The following is a 22,776-nucleotide window of genomic DNA, read 5'->3' as shown; positions in this document are numbered from 1 at the left end:
CAGCGCCCGGAGCGGCCGTGTCCGTGTCCCCTCCGCCGTGTCCCCTCGGCCGTGTCCCCGCCCGGCTCCTGCTTGTCACCATCCATCCCCGCCGTGTCGCACGGCCGCGCTCTCCATCCCTGTGCCGTGGCTGCGGAAGAGCGCAGAGCATCCATGGCGTGTGTAACAAAGGCCCGGCTCCCATTAACTGTATCCGCACAGAAACACAATATCCCTGCGAGCCGTGTTGCCGCAGCCCGAGTGAGCGATGCGTCCCTAAAGGATGTATATGGATGTGTTCATAGCGGTATTCCCGTGCAGGGAGTTAAATGGGAAAAATGGTTTTCCGATGTTCTTCCATGATGGAATTGCGCCACTGTGCAGACAGGTTGGTTTGCACACAGCAGGGTGTGCGTGGTATCCGAGTCACCTGGCTGTCAGTTATCACAGCCTTTCATCCGTCCCTGGAGAATTTGGGATTTTTAAATGTGGCGAGTGATGTTGGCAAAATAAACCAAAATATTGAAGGAAATCTTCAGTGTTAGAAGAAGGGGGAATACACGTTTGCCTTGTTGTTTCTGGTTGGTGGTTTGTGTTCAGAGTCCTGTAACTGATGTTGCTGTACAGTTTATTCAGCACTGTTTATTCGGATTTGTTCCTCGTTGGCACGTTGTTTCTGGTGCCCAGGTGTGTGTGATGCAGCAGTAATGCCCCTGCCCGTGTCACACACATCACTGAGCGAGTGGCACAAGGTGCAGCCACCACGGCCTTGCGTGTGGTGACGTGATTGAAGACAGGGAGAGGTGGAGGCCCGGGAAATTTCTCCAAGCTGCTCGAATGGTTTCTTTTCCTGGAGTTCTGTAATCTCCAGCAAGAGCCTCTCGGGTGTTGGATGTGGTTAGTGCTGCTAGCAGAACCTGCCCTCAGCTAACCCAGGCTATGGTTCATTGCCTGGGGATCCTGCCTGATTAGCAGCCACAGAGAGGCTTTCCCCTGGCAGCAAAACACTCCAGCAGCACGGGAAGGAAGCTTGCCTGGGGTTTTTACTCAATAGCAGTTGAAATAAATTGGATTTGGGGTTTCTGTTTGGTGCAGTAATTGTTTGGGGGTGGGATTTGTCACACATGAGGAGCCCTTGTTTCAGTGATGTGATCACTTGGTGTTTGATCAAGTGATGGATAGCAAAGCCAATCTAAACCACAGAAGAAATCATCCAGCAAGTGAAGGGTCCCTGGTGTCACAGCCAGAACAGAGTCCTGGGAATCCTCAACCATAATCAAGGCCTCCTTTCTTCTGTTCCCTGAGGAAAAACCCAAACAGAAGCCATCCAATTTATGTTCCTCCATGCTTATGAAAACCAGGATAAGCAAGTGTTGATGGGCTTCACTTTACCATGGCCCCAGCTGATTTCTGCTGTGGGGGCTCCCCACCAGTGGGGTGAATTTTCAGACAGATTTTTGTTGGTGTGATCTTCTGGAGTGGGGAGCAGATTAGATTTCTGGTTATGAATGACTGTAGAAATCTTTGTTTCTGTTAAAATAAAAGTGAGAAATGCCTATTTCACCTGTAGGGCAGGTGCCATCCTGCAAGCCTTTCATCATCCTCAGCCTCTGGCATGCTTTGCCAGGAAGCCAGGGAGGAACTGGCTCAGTAGCCTTGAGATGAGCGATGGCTCAGCCAGCTCATCTGGGCTGGAGAGGAGCCACGTGCTGATGAACCCAGTGGGAGAAGTGGGGATCTGCTCCTGAGCACAAGTTCAGTGTGGCTCTTCTTGCTCCCATCAAAGGCTGATCTCTGAATTCCTGTGCTGTGTGCCTTGAATCCAGCCCTGTTCATCCTGAGGCTTTGTACACGCTGGGAATCACTGTGAGAGCTGTGCCAGTGAGGAGGGCGGGGGGATGAGCTGCAGCGTGGATGGGATGGGAAATGGAAATGGGAAATGGGAATAGGGGATGGGGATGGGGATGGGAATAGGGGATGGGGATGGGAATAGGGGATGGGGATGGGAATAGGGGATGGGGATGGGAATAGGGGATGGGGATGGGAATAGGGGATGGGGATGGGAATAGGGGATGGGGATGGGAATAGGGGATGGGGATGGGAATAGGGGATGGGGATGGGAATAGGGGATGGGGATGGGAATAGGGGATGGGGATGGGAATAGGGGATGGGGATGGGAATAGGGGATGGGGATGGGAATAGGGGATGGGGATGGGAATAGGGGATGGGGATGGGAATAGGGGATGGGGATGGGAATAGGGGATGGGGATGGGAATAGGGGATGGGGATGGGAATAGGGGATGGGGATGGGAATAGGGGATGGGGATGGGAATAGGGATGGGATGGGAATAGGGATGGGATGGGAATAGGGATGGGGATGGGAATAGGGGATGGGGATGGGAATAGGGGATGGGGATGGGAATAGGGATGGGGATGGGAACAGGGGATGGGGATGGGAACAGGGGATGGGGATGGGAATAGGGATGGGAATAGGAATAGGGATGGGGATGGGAATGGGGATGGGGATGGGAATAGGGGATGGGGATGGGAATAGGGATGGGATGGGAGTGACTCTGAGCTCCCCACGGCCCAGTTCAGCCAGGGAGGGAGCTGCAGGTTCCTGGAGTACCCTGGGTGCTCTGCTCAGCACATGACAGAGTGTTCCCCTAAATAGCTGCTGGTGTCACTGCTCAGTCCTGCAAGGCTCCCTGTGCAGCAGCACACTGCTGTGCTCGTGCTGCTGCTGTGGGAAAGGCCTCGGTGCAGAGCTGCAGGGGATGGAGAGGGAATGAGGCAGGGAAGGAGGAGCTTTACAGGAACCCTTGAAGAGGCTGTGCCATTGTGCTGCCTGTGTACTCTGGCTCTGTTTGAAATGGCAAATTCCATTTCAGAGTCAACAGAGAGCCAGGGCAGCTCCTGCCCTCGGTGTGCCAGTGTGGGTGTGCCTTGGCACGTGCAGGGCTGGGGCTGGGCTGCCTTCCCACAGCCAGGCTGCAGGAATTGCAGCTCTCCTGCTCCCTTCCAGAGCCATCCAGCTGCACAGCCTGCAGCAGGAATCTTCCAGAACGTTTCACAGGGGGTGGCTCATGTGCAGGTGTGTAGAAGGGTGAGGTGGTTGTGCATGGCTCTGGCTTCTTTAGCCATTGAAAATTTGTCCCCTGCTTTTGGAATAATGCCACGTGGGGTTGGTTTGTGTGTTAAAGGTGCCAAGCTCAGCCCATGAGGGCCACAGAAACAATCTGAGAAAAGGGTTTGGTTTAGAAGTGACTAAGTATGTCAGTGAACTTCAGCACTAATTTGACAAATGCTACCTCAGTATTGCACAAACGTGGCACTATTTTCCCACTGGGTTTGTTTCACATGGAAATATTTTTTATTTGATCTTCAAATAGTTCTCCATCAAACATGCTGCATTTATAAATAAAACCTGCTTCTTGCTAGTGGCTGTTCACCTGGCAGCTGACAGTCAGTCTGCTGTGTTACTGCCTCTTGCATCATCACTGGGAACGTGTTTTTGTAGCAAATACAATCCCAGTGAAGTGCAGAGCAGACCTGCTCTTCAGTTCCTGCTGCTCCTCTGGATCCCTCTGCAGATCAGGGGCAGCATCCCTTACAGGGCTGAGTTTCAGGTACAGTTTGCATCCAGAGAGATTCTTATCAGTGCTTGTGACTCCATCTGAGGATTTGTGAGCTTGTTTCCTGTTGTTATTTTTGCCAAGTTATGATTTAAAATTGCACAGTGCTGTTTAAGCTGTTTTCATGGTCTTTCTGTAAGGTGGTAATTTTTAAAGTCCATAATTTACTCTCACTTGCTAGTTTTCTATACTGCAGGGGTTTTCTATACTTGCAGGATTGTTCAGTTTCAAAATAGAGAAGGAGACATGTTTAGGAACGTGTTCTAAACTTTTATAGAAAACTGTTTACATTTCTGTAACTTTGTGATTCCTGTTCTTGGAAAGTGCACATTGATTTTATCCGTTTCTCAGCAACAATGTAAACTCTCAGCTGTTTTTCTACACAATCTTTCCTTTTCCAGGATGCCGATTTCATGGTGGAAAACATTTTATTATTCCTAATAATGCAAATAATTCTTTGCCTGAAACTTCCTCCTGTGCCACTGCCTTTGCTCTGAGCAGAGAATTTTATAGCAATGAAGCTTTCCCTCATCATCTGCATCTCTGAGACTGACTTAAAAATAGGGATGGTAGCCAGAGAAACAGCAGATCACAGAACTACACAGGGACAAATAAAGTAACTGGAAAAAGCTGACAGCTCCAGTCAAAAGGACTTTTTATTTAGTGGGTACCAAAACTAATCTGAAAACACATTTTATGTGCTCAGAGTACTTTGTTTCTGGTGCCCATATGGATACATTCTTCTTTTTTACATTAAGATGATTCCATTTCCAGAGGAGAAAGGGAAAAGGAGAAGTAATGATCTTATTGATTCTTCCCCAGTGAAGTTTAATACATCACTGAAAAGTTTAAAAATGATTAAAAATTAAGGCAATTGGCTGCCTTTGGGAGGAGTGATAAACATGTGCCAGCAAGAATGAGCACATGGTATTGTGCTTGAGAAATTACTCTGTTCTCACCAAAACTTCATTTTTAACTTATTTCAGCAATTCATGGGCTGGCACTTGAGCAGTGAGATAACTGTGAGATATTTTTCTATTTGCTGTGAGATAACTTTCCTGCTGGTGCAGGGTTTGGGTGGGGGATTGCTCTGTGCCCACCCAGCAGAGCCCAGGAGAGGAAAACACAGTCCCAGGGTAGGTGGGGGTTAAATTCCAGCGCTGGGGTTGAGGAGGTGCCTTCAGAACAAAAATCCTGGAAGGTTTATGGGGTAAAAGTCAGGATTTGCTGTCAGGATTTCAGCCCCTGGCACAGGAGCTGCTGGCTGGGGCTCAGCCCTGGGCTGTGATGTAATTCCTGAGCTGGGACTCTGAGTGCTGAGGAACCTCCCCAGTCAAGTGTTCAACGTGGGGCTCTCAGTGCTGGCTGAAGTATTCTGTTCCCTGGTGATTTTTTAATTAAATACTTGACAGAAACCTCGTGCTGCCAGGCTGTGCAGGAGACTCCCAGCAGAAATTCTGTTTATTCTGTGCTTGGGCATCGATGCTCCTGATATTTGCCTTCAAAACTTGCTAGGCAGGAAGTTTTCCTTCTGTTTGTGTAATTAGGTTTTCAGTTTGCTTTCCCTGTAATTCAGGAGGTTGCAAAAGCTGACTCCAGCCAGGCAGGGATTTCACACACCTGTTATTTTTACTCAGCAGATTCTCCCATGCCCTTTCCTGCTCATTCTTGGAGCTGCATTATTTTTAGGCTGTTTCTCCAACCCTGTAGTAGCACAGCATTTGTACATTGCCATTCTTACAGCAACAAGAATGTTTGTGGGGGAAATGCTGCAAGGGGTCACCCTATTGTAAATATTATGATATAGGTGTGGGGGGAGATTTGCTGTTGAGTACAATCCCTGTGAGAGGCCCAACCTAAAAAATAAACAAAGGTAAATGGTTTCAGATGTCTGATTGCAAGGACTGACTGATTTTTCCTAACTGCAGAGCACATGATGATGAAATAGGGTGTGTGGACACTGGATTTGCTCCCTTGGGTAAAGCTGCTTTTTGGAACCTTTTCTCCTTTGTGAAAGAAGGAAAAGCACTTTTTTTTTCTGCCTTTTTTAAAAAAAATCTGTATTCTGTTGGAATCCAAATGCCACCATTTCCACTACTTTCTATTTGAATATATTTGGGATGCAAGTGGCTATTTATCTTAGGTCTTCACCTGCAAACACAAAAGCAAACTGCAATTGAAAGGCATCCAGCTCATAAAATACACTTTTCTAGTAAAGCTTCTGAATTTGAGTGTTTAACACCAATTTTGCTATTTGTCTGGTCTTGGTAACCCACTGCCTTTCAATGTGGAATTTATACCCAAGAGCTCTGAAGATTTTGGTGACCAATGTGGCTGATGCTGGCTCTCCAAAATCTCAGGAATTCAGGTGGTCTGTTCTTACAGGCTCTCAGAAAGCTGCAGTGACAGCAGAAAAATGCCCTTTTTGGGCTCTGGGAGGTGAATTTGAACAGAGAGGCTTTTTCAGCAAGGATGGCTGATACATCTCTGCATCTCTCCTGAAGGACCTGCCCTGGGTTTGATCCCATGCCTGGAGGAAGGATTTGTGAATGGGGCAGGGCAGGGTTTTCTTCTCCAGAATCCACAAGGGAGGAGCTGCTGGTGGCCTCAGTGCCAGGCTGGGGGTCCTGGGTGGCTCCTGGGGCAGGGGGGTGTGACCCAGGGCAGTGTGTGAGACATGAACTCATTAATGAATTAATCAATGAATTAATTATCCTCCTGCAGGTGCTGTGAATGCTTGAGATGCTGTGGGAGGAGAGAGCCCAGGCCCCGGACTGTGTGGCTTGGGCACCCAGAGAAGAGGGAGCAGAGGTACCCCCGCAATGTCATCAACAACCAGAAGTACAACTTCTTCACCTTCCTCCCTGGGGTAAGCTTGGCTAAAGTCACTTCTCACCATCCCACCCCAATGCTGCCCCCCATTTTTCAGTGGTTTTACAGGAGGCCAGTGCAGAATCTGGAGCTGGAGGAAATGATGGGGTTGTGTTTGGTTGGCTCCTTGCAAAAACTGCCTGAGGGCAGCAGCAAACCAGACCCAGAGCTGTCCTGAGTGTCCAGGGCTGCCTAAAGCTGCCCCAAGCCAGCACTTAGTCACTAGGAGAGCATGCAGAAATATTTCTGGTGGTTACTTCAACATGCATAACATCCTCTCTCCTCTCTTTGTCTGCTTTTTATTTTTTTAGGTGTTGTTCAACCAGTTCAAATACTTCTTCAACCTTTATTTCTTGCTCCTGGCCTGCTCTCAGTTTGTGGTTGAGATGAGGCTTGGTGCCCTTTACACATACTGGGTTCCTCTGGTAGGTCATTCAAGCTTTATTTATCCAAGAAAGTTTTGGTGTTTGACAAAATTTCTTGTGCTGCTTTTTCTGTGGGGTGTAAATCCTATTTGTGACTTGCTTCCTGAGCCTGTGCTGTGCATGTTGTAGGGTTTAGACTTTCAGTGCAGTGAGATCCCTGGTGAAAGGCAGAAAGAAGTGAAGCTTTGGGACACTGCAGTTAAAATTCTATTTGTTTTAAAGCCTGGACCTCCATGAATTCCCTCTCAAATGCTGTATTGCATTTGCTGTGTGAACTTGCTGCTGGTTTTGTCAGATCCTGTCCTATAAATGAAATAAATTAAAAATACCTGACCACAGAGGATCTCTCCCTATTGTACAGGCAGTTGTAACTTGTCTGTGCCAGGTGAGCAATTGGAATTTGCATATGAGCTGCCAGAAAGCAGGATAAGGAAATTCTTCATTCATTACTGCTGCCAGTACAGGTGTTGGGGCTGGAATGACAATGAGGTGACACAGTCAGTTGTGGGAATATTTTGGGGTGATTATTTGAAGGCTCTTCAAACAGCTGAAACCTAAGCTGCAAATAGCTGCTACTTTTTTAGTTTTATTTTGGAAAGCAGGTAAATTTATAGGTAAATGAACAAATGCATTTCATTACTTAATTAATTAGATCACATGTTTAGATACATGTACAGACTACAAGCCTGGAGTTTAATCTGACATCACCTTGCTCCATTCTTAAAGTTTTTTATTGACAGAGATAATCAGTATCTGCTTGCAACTTTCAACACAAGTTCCAAAAGTTCGTTTTCTGTGATGCATGAGAGTATTTTGACTGTGTAGTGAGTCTGAGCTAATAGTCTGTGGTAGAAACACAACTCTGTGATACCAACCCCATAAAGAATTGGTTTGCATTAATAAATAATTGTATTTTATATAGTGAAGGATGTGATGTGAGCATTTCCTCACAGCAAGAGGAAATGAAATGACTGCTCATATGCACAGAAAAGTAGGACTGAAGCCCCAGTCAGGCAAACATGTAATTACACCATGAGTACTGCACATAAATATCTTCAGAGTGTCATTTGTGGGTGAGTGTCTGTACCCATGGAGGCACATCCTGCTCTGTTTATCTGTGTGCATAAAAAGGAGCTATGCAGATTTCTGTATCCATTTCTACACAAAGAAATCTCCCAGATGAGTTGTGCTGACTTCAGTGGCCCTGAGCACTGAGGTTGGGGGGCTCCTGCCCTGCCCTGGGTGTCTCAGGCTTGGTTACTCAGCTGTGAGGTGAAATGAGATATTTCTGACATTCCTCAGGGAAACTTCACCGAGATTTTCATGGGGATAAACTTCACAAAGATGTGCTTGGGAGATTGCCTTTACAAAGATGTGCTTGGGGAGAGCCCTGTGATAAAACTGGGGACTTTCTTAAGCAAGGAGTCTGTTTTGCAGCAGCTGGTGTGTGTTTGGTTCTGGGGGTTTGCACAGCAGCACCTCTCCCTGTGCTGATCCAGGCAGATCAGATGAGGAAATGCAGATTGCTGGCGCTGGCACTGATGAATATTGCTGTTATTAGAGGCAGATGTGGTTTGTATGGCTGACCTTTTGCTCCCTGCTGTTCCCCCCGTGCTGCTGGCAGGGGTTCGTGCTGGCTGTCACCGTGATCCGCGAGGCGGCCGAGGAGATCCGCTGCTACATGAGGGACAAGGAGGTGAACTCGCAGATCTACAGCAAGCTCACAGCCAGAGGTGGGCTCAGCTTCAGCACTGCCAGGGGCTCTGTGCCCAGCTGTGCTCCAGGGTGGCTCCTCAGCTGGAGTCTGGGGTTTTTGGGGGGTTCATGGAATGGTTTGGGTGGGAAAGACCCCAAATCCCACCCAGCCCCACCCCTGCCATGGCAGGGACACCTTTCACTGTCCCAGCTGCTCCAAGCCCAGCCCAGCCTGGCCTGGGACTCTGCCAGGGGCAGCCACAGCTGCTCTGGGAATTCCATCCCACCCTAAAAACACCCTAAACCCCTCTGAGGTGAGAGTTTGTCAGCAGGAGTGATGAGGATCCTCAGCTCTGGCAGGGTCAGCTCCTGCATTTCCTGTGTCCATCCCCTGTCCAGCCTGGCCTTGGACACTGCCAGGGATCCAGGGGCAGCCACAGCTGCTCAGGTAATTCCATCCCACCCTAAAAACACCCTAAAACCCCTCTGAGGTGAGAGTTTGTCAGCAGGAGTGATGAGGATCCTCAGTGCTGGCAGGGTCAGCTCCTGCATTTCCTGTGTCCATTTCCTGTGTCCATCCCCTGTCCAGCCTGGCCTTGGACACTGCCAGGGATCCAGGGGCAGCCACAGCTGCTCAGGTAATTCCATCCCACTCTAAAAACACCCTAAAACCTCCTGAGGTGAGAGTTTGTCAGCAGGAGTGATGAGGATCCTCAGCTCTGGCAGGGTCAGCTCCTGCATTTCCTGTGTCCATCCCCTGTCCAGCCTGGCCTTGGACACTGCCAGGGATCCAGGGGCAGCCACAGCTGCTCAGGTAATTCCATCCCACCCTAAAAACACCCTAAAACCCCTCTGAGGTGAGAGTTTGTCAGCAGAAGAGATGAGGATCCTCAGCACTGGCAGGGTCAGCTCCTGCATTTCCTGTGCCCATCCCCTGTCCAGCCCTGGTTTGTGGCTGAGCCCAGCCTGGGGCTCAGCTGAGCCTGCCCCTGCTCTGCCCATTGTTTCCAGCTGTGCTGTACCTAACAAAGACATTTAAATTCTCATTACAACAATCCTGTGCTGCCTCACTATGGAGTTACTCCTAATACCATGACAAAGATGGTGAGGTCAGAGTTGTCTTTTAAAAAAAGGGAATTTGAGCAAGTTTTGGTTCTTTTCCGTTTCCAATTTCTTAGTTATAAAATTTATACCCCTGAATTAAGATGCAGTGATGGAGGTGTAGTAAAAATATGCTGGATTTGTAGGAATAAGGCTGCTTTTGAAATGTAATTGCCTAAGGCTGGATATATTTCACATGCCAGGAGTTATGGGGCAACTCCAAACAGGGGAGTTTGAGTTTCTGAATATTAAATCCCCTTTTAATAACGTGTTCTTACTACAACACTTAAAATGCTTGGCAACCAACAAAAGCCTCATCCAAGAGGGGAGTACTACATCTATTTAAAGATATAAAAGAGTTGCCTTCTGGATTCTATTCAATGATCTATAAGGGGCCTGACCTCTCCTTTAGTTCTTTTCATATTGCTATTACGTTTCCCATGAATGATTTCCCTCCCCCCAGTCCTTTAACTTTTCTAATTTTGTGAAAGAAACCAAGGAGGATTGGCAGCTGGGCACTAGCTGAAAATCTCAGGCCACTGTATTTAACATGAATTTTGTGCACAAACAGGAATGAGACTCTGGTATAGTTCAGAGTAGAAAAAAAACTAGAAAATTATTTATGATTGTCACGGGGTTTGGGGAGAAAAGTAATTTTCTGTCCCTCACTGAGTCTCAGTACTGAATTTTTTTGGGGATTAAAGACTCAGGATCTCTGGGAATTACCTGGGAGCAGGGAAAGGCCTGGTGAGGCTGGGGATGGAAATTTGGGGTTTGATTTCTCTCACCCCTTGGTACAGCCAGGGGAAGGAGCTGGGTTTGCAAGGGAGAGTGGCAGCAGCTCAGAAGTAGAAGCAGCAAACATGAAAATAAATCTGGAACAGCTGATCTGAACATTAATTTTCAGAGTGGCTGACAGTAGGACTTGGGCTATTTACAGGCTGATTCTTTTTTAGCTGCTGTTGAGCAGCCCAGGTCACACTGCAGGGCTTGGCACAGCCATGAACTGAGACCTGATGACAAAAAAATCTCCACCCTAAACCTTTTTTATCTTTTTACCCATTTATGTTCCAAAATGATGAAACCAGCAGACTTCTGGAAAGCATTTTTTTTTTTTAGTGGAAAGCTCTGCATTTAAAGGACAGTTGTTTGGATTGTTATAAAAAATAATCAAATTTCAATCCCCTATTCATGAAGCCACAAGCCTCCCTGTGTTCAGGGTCTGTGTTCTGATCTGTTTGATGGAAAGCTCGAACTGTGCTTGCAAATTCCTGGCTTGTTTTTCTTCTCCTGCAGCCCCCCTCCCTGGGTAACGCTGCATAATGGAGAGAAACTCCACAGAAAAGTGGGAAGGGACCTCCTACTGAGGGGTGCTACTTAAGATACAGATCATTGGCATTTACCAGCCATAAAAAAACCAATATTTTCCCAAACTCTGCGAGTCCTGCTCCTCAGCATAAGGCTACAAAAGCCAAAAGTTTGGTGCAGCACATCAAACAAACCCACCCCCTTGTCTTTTTTTGTTTTTTTTTTTATTTTTTAGATGCATTTAACTTGTTTTATTAAACCTCTGGCTTCATCTTTAATTCCAAATTAAGTGTTTGGAGCTGTACTTCAGTGCAGCTTTGCAGATTTTTGTGCAATTTTGATTTAAGTGCTCACAGGACAACAAAGGGCATCTTTTCTGGGTAATATATTTATTATTTGAAATGATCTGCTTTCTGGTACATCCATCATGCTGCAGATTTGGTGATAATTTCAAAAACCATACCTTAAATTGGAACAAACTGTTTGCATTTGATTATGTTTACTTTGTTGTCTTTAAGAAAGATAAATCAGGATACAGCAGAGAATGAAACAAATACCAGACACATTTTAACAACAGATTTTTTTGAATGAGAGATCAAGACTAGTTTATTTTAAAAAGTGATAAACACCAATTTCTATTCTGATTAACTTAAGGAAGTACAAACTGGAAGTGATGGAAATGCTAGATAAACCTGTGTGTGTTTAGAGGAGGCATTTCTAGTCTCACTTTAAAAAAAAGGAGTTTATAATTACAAAAATACTCAAATAGCAGAGCAGTACTGGGAAATGGAGCAGTTGTGCTATTAGCTGGTTTTAAACATGCATGAGAAAACATTCAATGTTTAGGTGGCAGTTCCCCCACAGAAAGAAAAGGGAATTACAGAATTCCCAAGATCAAAATAAAACTAATTCGAGTAAGTTGCTTTATGGGAGTGCTGAGTCAAAGGAAACATCTGGTGCTGGGCACACTGCAGAGATGTCACCCACGGGGCCAGGGAAGCTGCAAAAGCAGAATTAGCTCCCTAAAAAGGGCATCTCATTTACCCAGCAGTTATAAAAACGTGTGCTGCTTAGCAAGGTCCCCTCTTTGTTTTAGCCTCCGACAGCTGAGCTTGGGAGGGTTGGGAACAGACAAATCTGCTCCAGCTGCTTTGGCTTCTCTCATATCGGAAAAACTTTAAAGCAGATGATGCTGTTTTCAGAATAATGATCCCCAAAGCCTTTTATGTGCGTAATGATAGGAAATCATCACGTCACAGCTTTGTCCAGGCATTAATTTTTCTTTTGCAGAATGGTTTTTTATCTCATTAAGGAAAACCTTACACAAGTTTGTTTGCCTGAAGCCTGCAGGTAGTGATGCTTCTGCTGACAGTCACAGAGAAATCCTTGTGATCTTTGAGAGAATACAGAAATTATGGTTAAACAAACCCACAGCTTTTTGCTCACTGGGTGGGGAATGGCTGTGCCTGTGTGGGGAGAGCACACAGGTTTTTTTTTTTCCCCCCCTTTCCTTTGCACAGGAGAATATTCAAAAGCACTTTTTGTTGTTTTGTGAATAACCGTATTAAAAGGGGAGGAAGAGATGTTATCTGTCAGACCCTTTTAGTGTCATAGTACCTAACTTTGTATAGCCCATACAGAGGACTGCCAGGGATGCTTTTTTTGATCCTCTTGGAGTGCAGCTTTTCTTTTCAAGCCCCAGCGTAATGGACTCTTAATCCCCGGTTTGCTTCCTGCCCCGGCAGAGATGTCTTCAGCCCAGCATTCATTTTGTTTACCTTTTTTTTTTTTTTCTTCTTTTTAATTTTTTTCTTAACCAAAAAAAAGAACCTAAAAAAAACCCCTCCCAAGGCAAACTCCAGAATCCATGAAAGACCTATGAGATATTTGTGAAATGGGCCATGACTGCTTATAATTTGTAGGAATAATTACAGCATGCAAGGAAGTCTGCATTTATTAGCAGCAGTGATGAAGCATGTTGTTAAGCACACAGTGTGTCACCAAAGCAGCAGGCTGCCCCCAGCCCAGAATGGCTTTCATTGTTAATTTGGAGCAGGAACACTGAAGCATATCCTGAGAAGGATGCTAATGAAGGGACTGCCAGTAGTAAAATCCCAGTGACCTTTGTGCTTTGTGCTAATTTCTATTCCCCCTCCCTTCCCCCTCCTGCTTCCCCCTGAGCTGCTATCTGGCCAGTTAGCCCGTGAATTTTGAGGTACAGTAGGAGTGTTGTCCGTGCCAGGGGGAGCTCCACGTGCCTCCCCCACTTCCACTCAAATCACAGCAGATTAAAGAGGCTTTTGTTGAAATATAACAGACACATAGAGGCAGGGCTCAAATTAACTGATTATAAATCACTAGTTAGTCTGAGGAGCCAAATCTAGAGCTGGCTAATGATTTGAAATTACTAGCCAATTGTTGAATTAATCCCCTGTTTTTAAAGCAACTGGGAAATGTTTGACAGCTGCACAGGAATAAATATTTACATGATTTCTGTAGGACTTGTTCTCTGCTTGTTTGGCTGGTCCTGCAAGAGGCAGAGGGGAGGTGGCAGAGCTGAGCCAGATGCTAGAGCTGCAGCAGGGCAGGAAATGAGCCTGGATTTTGGATGGACCCACTGTGCTTTCAGCTTGAGAGTGAGCTTTACATCCTCAGGCACCTGAGGAAAAGGAGCTGGATGTGATGGTTCCCTGCTGTAACTTTGTGCTCTTGCTCTCTCATCTGCCTGATGCTGGAAGCATTTTTGGATTCCTGAGTTAAGAGGACAAACAGGAGTTTAAGGAGCTGTTGCAGAGTTATGGCCAGGCAGTGCCTGGGGCTTTGTGCAGCCAGGGCTGAGTGTGGAGCTGTTCCAGGAGAGGCTTTCAGCCCTTTCTGGGAGCCCCAGCCCTCAGTGGGCTCAGGAACTCTTTACAGGGCAGCATTGCCTGGTTCAGTGGTGGAAACATTTCCCATTTTGCCCCCACAGTGCAGTGGAAGGAAGGGAGGGGACCCAAGCCCCCCAAGCCTGTCCTGCTCTGCTCTAACACCAACACCTTTCCTTTGCAGGGACTGTCAAGGTGAAGAGCTCTAACATTCAAGTGGGGGACCTCATCATTGTGGAAAAGGTTTGTCTCTGTAGTTATCTTTCCTGTGTAATGCACTTTTTGTTGTTTTTTTTTCTCTTTTGCAAGACCATAGAAAATGAGATTTTTTTTAAGCCCTACTTACTTTACAATAGGCTTAGAATATCAGGTGTTGAACACAAGTCAAAATATTTAATCACTTTACAGGGTTCCCCTACCTCACCAATAGCATCATTATTTTTATAAATGGGGGTAAATCTGTAGGTGTGCACCTATAACCTCATTTTTTACTTACACTGTAGCAAATAAAGAGCTTCCCTATCCTGTGTGTGACTTTGGACACAGGTTAAACACCTGGACCAGATGCAGCATCCAGGTGTTTGTTTGGGTAGAAGCATTGCAGTTTTGGGAGCCCCAGTGGTCCATCTGTAGGTACTGGTATATTCAGGTATATTTCCCCCTTTGCACAACTTTCAATGTGATTTTTTGAACCCACTGATTTTATGTTTTTCCCACCCACTCTCTGCAAGCAGCTGTGACCTCTAAAACCATAAATATGAAAGTACTCAGCACAAAAAGAGAATCCTGGTAGCTGCAGATTGCAGATACAACCTTTCTGCTAACATGGGGCTCCTTGAAAGGAAACCAGCACTCGGTTAAGATTTCTTCATCCTTCTAGAATTACTCTCCAGCCCTTTTGTAAACCTAACCCTTGGGTCTGGTCAGTGGGAGCTGGCACCAGTTATTACCCTGCACTTGGAATTCTGCAGGGAGGCGAGTTCAGGATTCAAAGCAAACTGAATCCCAAGGTGCCAGAGGAATCCTCTTTGTGCCTCTGTGCTCTGGGGAAGGCTGCACACACGAGCAGGGCTGCCTGCACAATAATGGCCTTTCTTCTCCTCCCAGAACCAGAGGGTCCCTGCTGACATGATCTTCCTGAGGACGTCGGAGAAGAATGGTAAACATCTGGAACCAATTGTCAAAATGGCCATTAACCTTTCACTGGTTGTTTGGAGAAAATTATCTTTTGGAAATGTGGAAGAAATAGATAATAGTAAAATTTTAGGGAGAGAGGGAACTCAAGTGGCTTTATGGACCACCACTTCTCAGGATGTTGTGCTCTAGTTTTGTTTGCTAATCAAAGAATGTAGGGGTTGAGTTCAGGGAAAATTAATCTGGTTGCATTTTAGATGTATTTACTTGCTGTTCAGGCTTGTTTTGTTAAGTGTGGCACAAGGAAATGTTTGATCAGAAGGATTATAAAGCAGATTAATGGGAGCATTTCAAATGTCTTTGAAAGTATAGCACAGAGAATTCTGGTCTAGTGCAAGGAAAGGAATGTGGTGCAGGAACATCACCCTTCCATTATTAACAAATGCAAACCAGCCACTGCTTCCAGAGAAAGGAGAGGAATATCCTGGAGGGAAAACCATCCCATGGGTTGTGTAGGTGTGCCCAGGGCAGGGTGGAAGGGTCCCTGACTCTGTTCCCATCCCCAGTGTGAAAAACACGGTTTATTGTCTTGGTAAAATTTAAAAGGTTTAATAAAAAGGTAATAGGAGACACACATAAAGTAAAGGGTTAAAAGGCCGGGTGCTTGGCAAGTTGGGCTGCTTTGGGAATGCTCCTTTAAATACATTTTATAATCTATTAACTTGTTGCATATTCATAGTCCTTTATGCATAGTTTAACTTTTTGGGGAACTGTTTAGCATGGCTACTTTTTGGATTTGCTTTTTTAGAGCATGTGTGTTTCTTGGCTTGTGGTTTTAATTTTTTTCTTATAATTTTTTAATTTGGGTGGTGATTCCGTTTTTTGCTGTTGGTGAGTGTTGATAATTGTTGTGTTAGCTGTAGGGTTTTTATTATATATTTACAGGCTGTTATTTTAACTAGGTGGGTAGTTTAGGTATATTATTTTTAGAAAACTTTCGTTGTTAGAAGGGGAAAAAAAGCCTATATCCATACAGAAAAGCTATTTTAACATTATACATACAGCATTTATGTTAACATTTGCAAAAAACCAGCGATGCCATGTGCTGTAACCCCCAGGCTCCTGCTTCCTGCGCACGGACCAGCTGGACGGCGAGACGGACTGGAAGCTGCGCCTGCCCGTCAGCTGCACCCAGCGCCTGCCCACGGCCTCGGTGAGCCCCTGCCCAGCCTCCCTGCAGTGCTCCCCTGCCAGCTGTGCCTGCTGCAGGGCTCCTGGCAGCCTGCAGTCCCTGTTCTGGGCACACACACCTGGTGAATTCCAGGGTCTCGCAGGTGTCGCTGCAGGAATCCCCAGTGCTGCCCCAGCTGTGTTTGCTGTGGGGTTTTTGGGCTGCTGTGGGTGTCAGTTCTAAATCGTGCTCAGTAACACTTAGAGAAGAATTCTGGTAAAGCTTCTGTGCATTATTAAGCTGATGGATGTGTCTGTTTGACAGGACCTGCTGCAAATCCGCTCCTACGTCTACGCAGAAGAGCCCAACATTGACATCCACAACTTCGTGGGGACCTTCACCAGGGTGAGTCTGCTGCATGAATCATCCAGAGCTTCACCAGGGTTCATGAAAACTCTCCATCCTAGCAGAAATCCCTCTGCCAGCTCGCCCAGCATCCCTCTCCAAACACCTCTGTGGGACTCCTCTCATCCTCTGCTCTTTGCATTACTGGCAAGTTTATTTCTTTTTCTCTTTTTCCTGTTGTAGGAGGACAGTGACCCTCCAGTAAATGAAAGTTTAAGCATAGAAAACACCCTGTGGGCCAGCACAGTGATTGCATCAGGTAAGGTGGAGAGCTGTGTAAAATTGTTTTTAAGGGAATATGTTAACAATTTCTAAAGTTATTTCTGTGATGGAATAATAATTCTGTCAGTTGGAGAAATTAGCAATTGGAATGAGGTTTCCCTGTTGTCCTGACACCTCTGGGGAGCTGAGCTGACATCTAATTGCCTCTTGGACATTCCTAGATGAGAAAGCAGTGGAGTGGCCTTTGGGGCCCTTCTTTAGCATCTAGGAGCAGAATAGCACTTAATTGCTGTGCACATTGACATCCTAATCTGTAACAGAAATGGTGTCAGATGGATTCTGGAACACAAGCTGAGATGAAAGATTTCCAGGTAAGTGCTTCCATTGAGTTTGTCCTATATACTCTTTAAAAAAAACAAAAAAATCAAGTCTTTGACAGATTTTGACTCATAGATACGATGAGCTCCCGAGGCCTGAGATTAATCATTGCCCCCTTTAGAGGCTGTCAGAGTAAAAGCCTGGTTCCTCTCCTGCCCAGTGTGTTTGCAGAGTTTGCTGGGCAGCAGCTGGAGGAGAGTGGAATGCTGGAGTCCAGCTCTGGAATTAAACTTGTCAAATGGAGGGACTTGACAGTGCGTGGGCAAATATATTGTCAAAGGGTTTATTGAATTGAGTGTTTGAAATGGTTTGAAATGGTCACAAACCAACTGGAAACACTCCTTTTTTACAGATCAATGTCTCTTCAAGCTTTTTCTATCCCTGGCAGGTGCTTCCTCTCATTTTGACTGACTTATGAATTACAATACTCAATTTTGTTTCTCCTGTGGTAATATCAAACAGCATGCTGCAGGTTATTTCTGTCAGGAGAAAACCTGGCTATCATTTTTGCTCTGCAGTGATGGAAGCAGTGGGGCTGTGCTGCCATCTCACTGGGGCAGCCCCTGGAAGATGGAGCAGAGCAATGTGTCTCTCCATCTGCTGCAGCAGGGCTGGGTCTGACTCTGACTCTTTGCAGTGGATTTGGAGTGGCTGTGCCATCTGCTGAGCTCAGTTGTGATGATCTTACCACCACCTGCCATCTGCCTCCAGAGATTTGTTGTTGTTTTTGGGGTGTTTTTTTAAAGGAATGTTTCTCAGTCTATTTTTAGAAACCACCTCTCTTATCAGCCTTATTTAAAAATAAGTCACTTGTTCAAACTTTGGTCATTAGTTAGAGCAGGGGAATAGTGGAGTATAAAGTAGCAATGCATTGGCAGTAGTGTTTTTTTTAGAGTTGGTTTTCTCCATTTTTACAGACTCCTAGCACTGGGTGGTTAGACAGCTTTTTCTTCATGGCTCTTTGCAAAGTCTCTAAGAGAAAACCCATAGAAACCCTGTAATTTCTCATGATAAACTGAATTATTTTTCTGCAAGAAGAAAATGGAGAACTCTGTTGCTCTCAGCTCTGTGGCAAGTGTGGGACAGAGCATTCAAATCACTGATGGGCTCCCAGCAGCTCCATCTGTTACAGGAAGGTAGGAGTTGGGATGATTCACTTCGTGGCAGGAGCAGGATTTAGATGAACACTTAAAGTAAATTGTGGATTTTAAAATAAGGTAATTTTGTCTTTGAGCTCTGGAATTCATTGGATTTGCTCTGATTGTATCAGCCTTTACCAATGAACAAGCAGAGCCCAGAGCTGGTTTGGTTTTGACACAATGAAGTCTGGTGGAAGGCAGCACCAAAGTGGGATTCCAAGTGCTGGGAGGAAATCCAAGAATTCCTCCATCCCCACCAACTTTTATTTATAGTGTGGAGAGACAAGTGGATCAAAAGGGGGTCAGGGAAGCAGAGCAGAGCTGGCTGCTCTTCCCATGAGCTGCTGGAGTCCTGGTGCTGCATCCAGTCCAACCTGACACTGCATTACACCTGGGAGGCTGTTTCCTTTCAGTCTGTGTTTTCATGGGTTCTGCGCTGCAGATACCAGATTTTTGGATTTCTGGTTGTTCCTGAAATTAGCCTGCTGCAAATCCTTTCCACCTGACAGTGTTTTTATGGAGGAAACCTCTGTGTGTGCAGGTACTGTGGTGGGAGTTGTGCTGTACACGGGCAGGGAGCTGCGCAGTGTGATGAACACCTCCAACCCAAGGAGTAAGGTATGGAGAGGAAGCAGGTTTATCATAAATAAAGGTCAGAAATGAATCATTTTTTAAAAGAAAACCCTTCCAAATACTCTGTGCACACACCATAGGGACATGGAATAATTGATATTTTCCAGCCTGTGATTTAAGGTAGTTACCACAACAGAACCTATTTCTCCCAGTTTTTTAAATCCTATTATACACCTGTCTTCTCACTTTTTTAAGGTTGTCAAAACCATTGTTTTATCTGTTTATAATGAGACAGTCCCAGTTAGAATAGAAAAGCTTCTTTTGCTGCACTGGAGCAAAGCTGAGACACAGTGCAGGGGTGGTTACACAGCTCTTGGCAGCGTGAATCCTCTCACACCTCTGCATCCTCTGCTCAGCTTCTGAGGGATGGAAACCTCATTTAATGAGCTGGCAAGAGTATTGATTATAAATTTAAATGTCTGTAGTGTTGTGAAAGAGGAGAAGCTGACTGTGGGGAGTGGCTCTTTGGATGGAATGGCAGTTCACTTTTTTTGTGACATTGCACTGAGCTGACATCACCTGTGTGCTGAAACCTCTCTCTGTTCTAGATTGGCCTCTTTGATTTGGAGGTGAACTGTCTCACCAAGATCCTGTTTGGGGCTCTGGTGGTGGTGTCCCTGGTCATGGTGGCCCTTCAGCACTTTGCAGGCCGTTGGTACCTGCAGATCATCAGGTTCCTGCTGCTGTTCTCAAACATCATTCCCATCAGGTGAGGAGAGCACCTGAGCTCTCACCCGTTCCTCTGTCCACAGCCAAGCAAGGCTAGAAGGAGAATGAAGTTACTGTTCAACATAACAGCTGCTTTGTTGTTTGTGCTGAATTTGTTCAGCTTATTGACCCATTCACTGGCTCAGGCTGTGGATTAGGCATTTAAATTCTCTGTGTTTGGGCTGCCTGGTCACTGTGATAACAACAGAGCAAAAGGAAAGGAGGGTGTTTTGTACAAAATTCAATTAATTATGTATTTAGAGGGCAATGAAACTTTAATATTATGCCATATTAGTGAGTAGATTAGTAACTTACTTTGGGTGCAGGACTGGGATTCATTTCAGCTCCCTTTTTAATTTGCTCTCTGGTATCCATCACTGTCCTTACTGTGTCCAACTTCCCTTCAAATCATACCTGCTCTTCTCATTGCAATTTTCTCATCTTTGAGTCACAGTGTAATTACATTTGCCACCAGAGCACTGACTTTGAATAAACTTCTGAAATTCTCCTCTGGCACCTCAGATTCACTGTGGAACTCATCCTTTCATTGCACTGTGGCAGTTCACAAGGATTTTTCCCAAACTTAACCTGGTGATACATTTTATTTTCCTTTTTTGTGTTTCCTGCTGTGCAGTTTGCGAGTGAATCTGGACATGGGGAAGATTGTGTACAGCTGGGTGATCCGCAGAGATTCCAAAATCCCTGGCACTGTGGTTCGCTCCAGCACCATCCCTGAGCAGCTGGGCAGGATTTCCTATTTGCTTACAGACAAAACAGGTATTGGTGCAGAAAATACAGCTTTGAGTCACGGCATCTTGTTTGGATTTTGTTGTGGTTTTGGCCAGGAAAAGAGGATAATGTGAGATTTCTTTTGACTGGAAGAAATATGCATTTCCTGTCACTTTGACAATATGATTTAATCAGTTGTTGAAAAAGTCACGGTTTTTTTGTTCTGAATGTACTATAAGTAAGGTAGGACAGGAATATTATACTACTTGAAGTGGTACTTAAAGCATGCTATTAAAACAAAAGTTGAGGTTAAAATAAAATTAAAATCAACTTTTTAGAGCTAGCTTTCAAAGCCAGGTTAAAATAACTTATACAGGCAGAAGCTCTCTGCTGCTGAGCTTTTGAAGCTGAGCTTGAATTGAAAGCCTGAGCTGGAATGAAAAGCTTGGTCTGACCTGAAATCCTGGTCTCACTGGAGTAATTTCCAATTTTTTTTTTGGTTCCAGTGGGACCAGAACTGTGCTTGCAGCTCCTGCTGGCACTGACTGTGGGGTGAATCTCATTTTTATTTATGCACCCCTCTTGCCAGGAGGGTTTGTTAATGTTGGGTTTTTTGCAGCCTGGGCTGTGCTGGGATGCTGCAGTGACCAGCCCAGCTTTCTGTGGTTCAGGATGGGGCTGTGCTGAGGGTTGGGGTGCTGCTCCCACTCCCTGGTGCTGCTTTTCCAGGGACTCTCACCCAGAACGAGATGGTTTTCAAGAGGCTGCACCTGGGCACGGTGGCGTACGGCCTGGACTCCATGGACGAGGTGCAGAGCCACATCTTCAGCATTTACACACAGGTAAAAACTCACCCCCTGCTCCCAAAAAATGCTTTCCACATCTCTGGGCTAATGGTGAATCGATGTGCTGGGGATCTGTTTAGGAGCTGCTTGTGGGAAGTGTGAAGGTCATTGGATGTTTAATGCATAATTGATGTTGTGATTGCTCGTTGTGCTCTGGGGGTTGTTTCACATCATGTGTGTGCCTGTGTCCTGCTGCTGAGAGCTAAAATAACTTTTATTTAGATATCCAACTATCTCTTTCTTTCTCCTCCCAACATTTGGTTCTTCTCTTGGTGTTGATACCCTTAAATGACAAAACTGTATTTAAAAAAACCAAACAACAAAACACAAACACCCCAAATCACAAACCCCCAGACTTCAGCTTTGTTTGCCTTCATTTTATACTAAATCCTCGGAGAAAACTTGATTACTGGTTAATTATTTGCCCAAGTGTTCAGCATTTTTCAGGAGCGTTTGGGTGACTGGCTGGTCCAGTGTGTGAGCAGTGACAGTAAATTAGAACATCTAATCACTAGTGTGGAAAATAACGTGTGGAATTAGCCTGGTAATGGATATGTCTTATAAAACTTTCAAGTGAGATTCCTTGTAATGAGAAGCATTTGCTGGCCATGATTCATTTCAAACTGTAGTTCTTATTCTTTGCTCTTATTTTTACCATGTTGTGGCCCTTTGACCTGGAAGTGAAACTTTTGTCCTCTTGACACTAAAGGTTAACAGAGCAGGAAACTGGATCACTGTGTGTCCCTTCTCCAACTGGGATAATTTAGTAATTGTGCAATTATCTGAAGACTCCCATTCTGATACTAAAAATAGTATTAAAAAATAAATGAACGCAATTAAGATTTTCTAGCTCCATGTGAGTCATCTGGTTTGTGTTTTCACCAATTATATTCTCTTGCACATGAAACCCAGGTGACTCTGAACTTCCCAAACCTCTGGTTTTTTGTGGAGTAAAAAAGTGGGTTTTTTGTGGAGTAAAATGTGGTTTTTATGTGGAGTGAATAAGTGGTTTCTCTGGGTCTTTTGAGGTTGGTGTTTCACTCTTTTTCTTGAGAGTGACCAAGAGGCAGTGAGGCCTTTTATCTCCTTTGGACAGTATCAGATTGGATGTGCTCTCAATCAATAATCATATACAACTAACTTTCCAGCACAGAGAAACATTAAGATCAATAAAATACAGTTTTGAGGCATATAAGTGGTTCCTTTTGGACACTGGTGTCCTGTTGTACAAATAATCTAAGAAGATTTTTTAAAAGTTATTTTAATAGATAAATATGGGATTTGTTTCCTCGGGCTAATCTGTTATGATTTTGGATAAATTTTGTTCCCTTTTGCCCCTTGTGTCGCGTTTCCCATTGATTTCAGATTTGTCTTCACTGCTTGCCTGCTGTCCATACCACCACTACACCTGCCAGTTATTTGTGCTTTTCCCTCAAGGGCAGGGGGGTAGAAGGAGCAGGGAGGTGGAAGCACAAACAGATTGCTCACGTACTGGATTTGCAGTACAGGGGCTTTTCCTTGTCCCAAAATCTGG

The 22,776-nt window shown here is 45.2% G+C and overlaps 1 protein-coding gene across 1 annotated transcript in view; it reads left to right on the top strand.

Annotated features, from left to right (window-relative positions):
- The window catches only part of LOC117004228 (probable phospholipid-transporting ATPase IIA), a 48,677-nt gene that overhangs the window by 340 nt on the left and 25,561 nt on the right, over positions 1-22,776 (top strand). Inside the window, exons 2-13 of the mRNA XM_033074846.1 lie at positions 6,339-6,483; positions 6,797-6,910; positions 8,535-8,643; positions 14,063-14,121; positions 14,986-15,037; positions 16,131-16,225; positions 16,508-16,588; positions 16,772-16,847; positions 18,869-18,945; positions 19,509-19,669; positions 20,303-20,445; positions 21,127-21,239. Coding sequence (XP_032930737.1) covers positions 6,339-6,483; positions 6,797-6,910; positions 8,535-8,643; positions 14,063-14,121; positions 14,986-15,037; positions 16,131-16,225; positions 16,508-16,588; positions 16,772-16,847; positions 18,869-18,945; positions 19,509-19,669; positions 20,303-20,445; positions 21,127-21,239 — 1,225 coding nt within the window. The remainder of the gene's footprint in view (positions 1-6,338; positions 6,484-6,796; positions 6,911-8,534; positions 8,644-14,062; positions 14,122-14,985; positions 15,038-16,130; positions 16,226-16,507; positions 16,589-16,771; positions 16,848-18,868; positions 18,946-19,508; positions 19,670-20,302; positions 20,446-21,126; positions 21,240-22,776) is intronic.

This window comes from Catharus ustulatus, chromosome 17 (assembly GCF_009819885.2).
Source record: "Catharus ustulatus isolate bCatUst1 chromosome 17, bCatUst1.pri.v2, whole genome shotgun sequence".
In the NCBI taxonomy this organism is placed as follows: domain Eukaryota; kingdom Metazoa; phylum Chordata; class Aves; order Passeriformes; family Turdidae; genus Catharus; species Catharus ustulatus.
The sequence above is the reverse complement of the archived record's forward strand: the minus strand, read 5'-3'. Positions and strand labels throughout refer to the sequence as shown.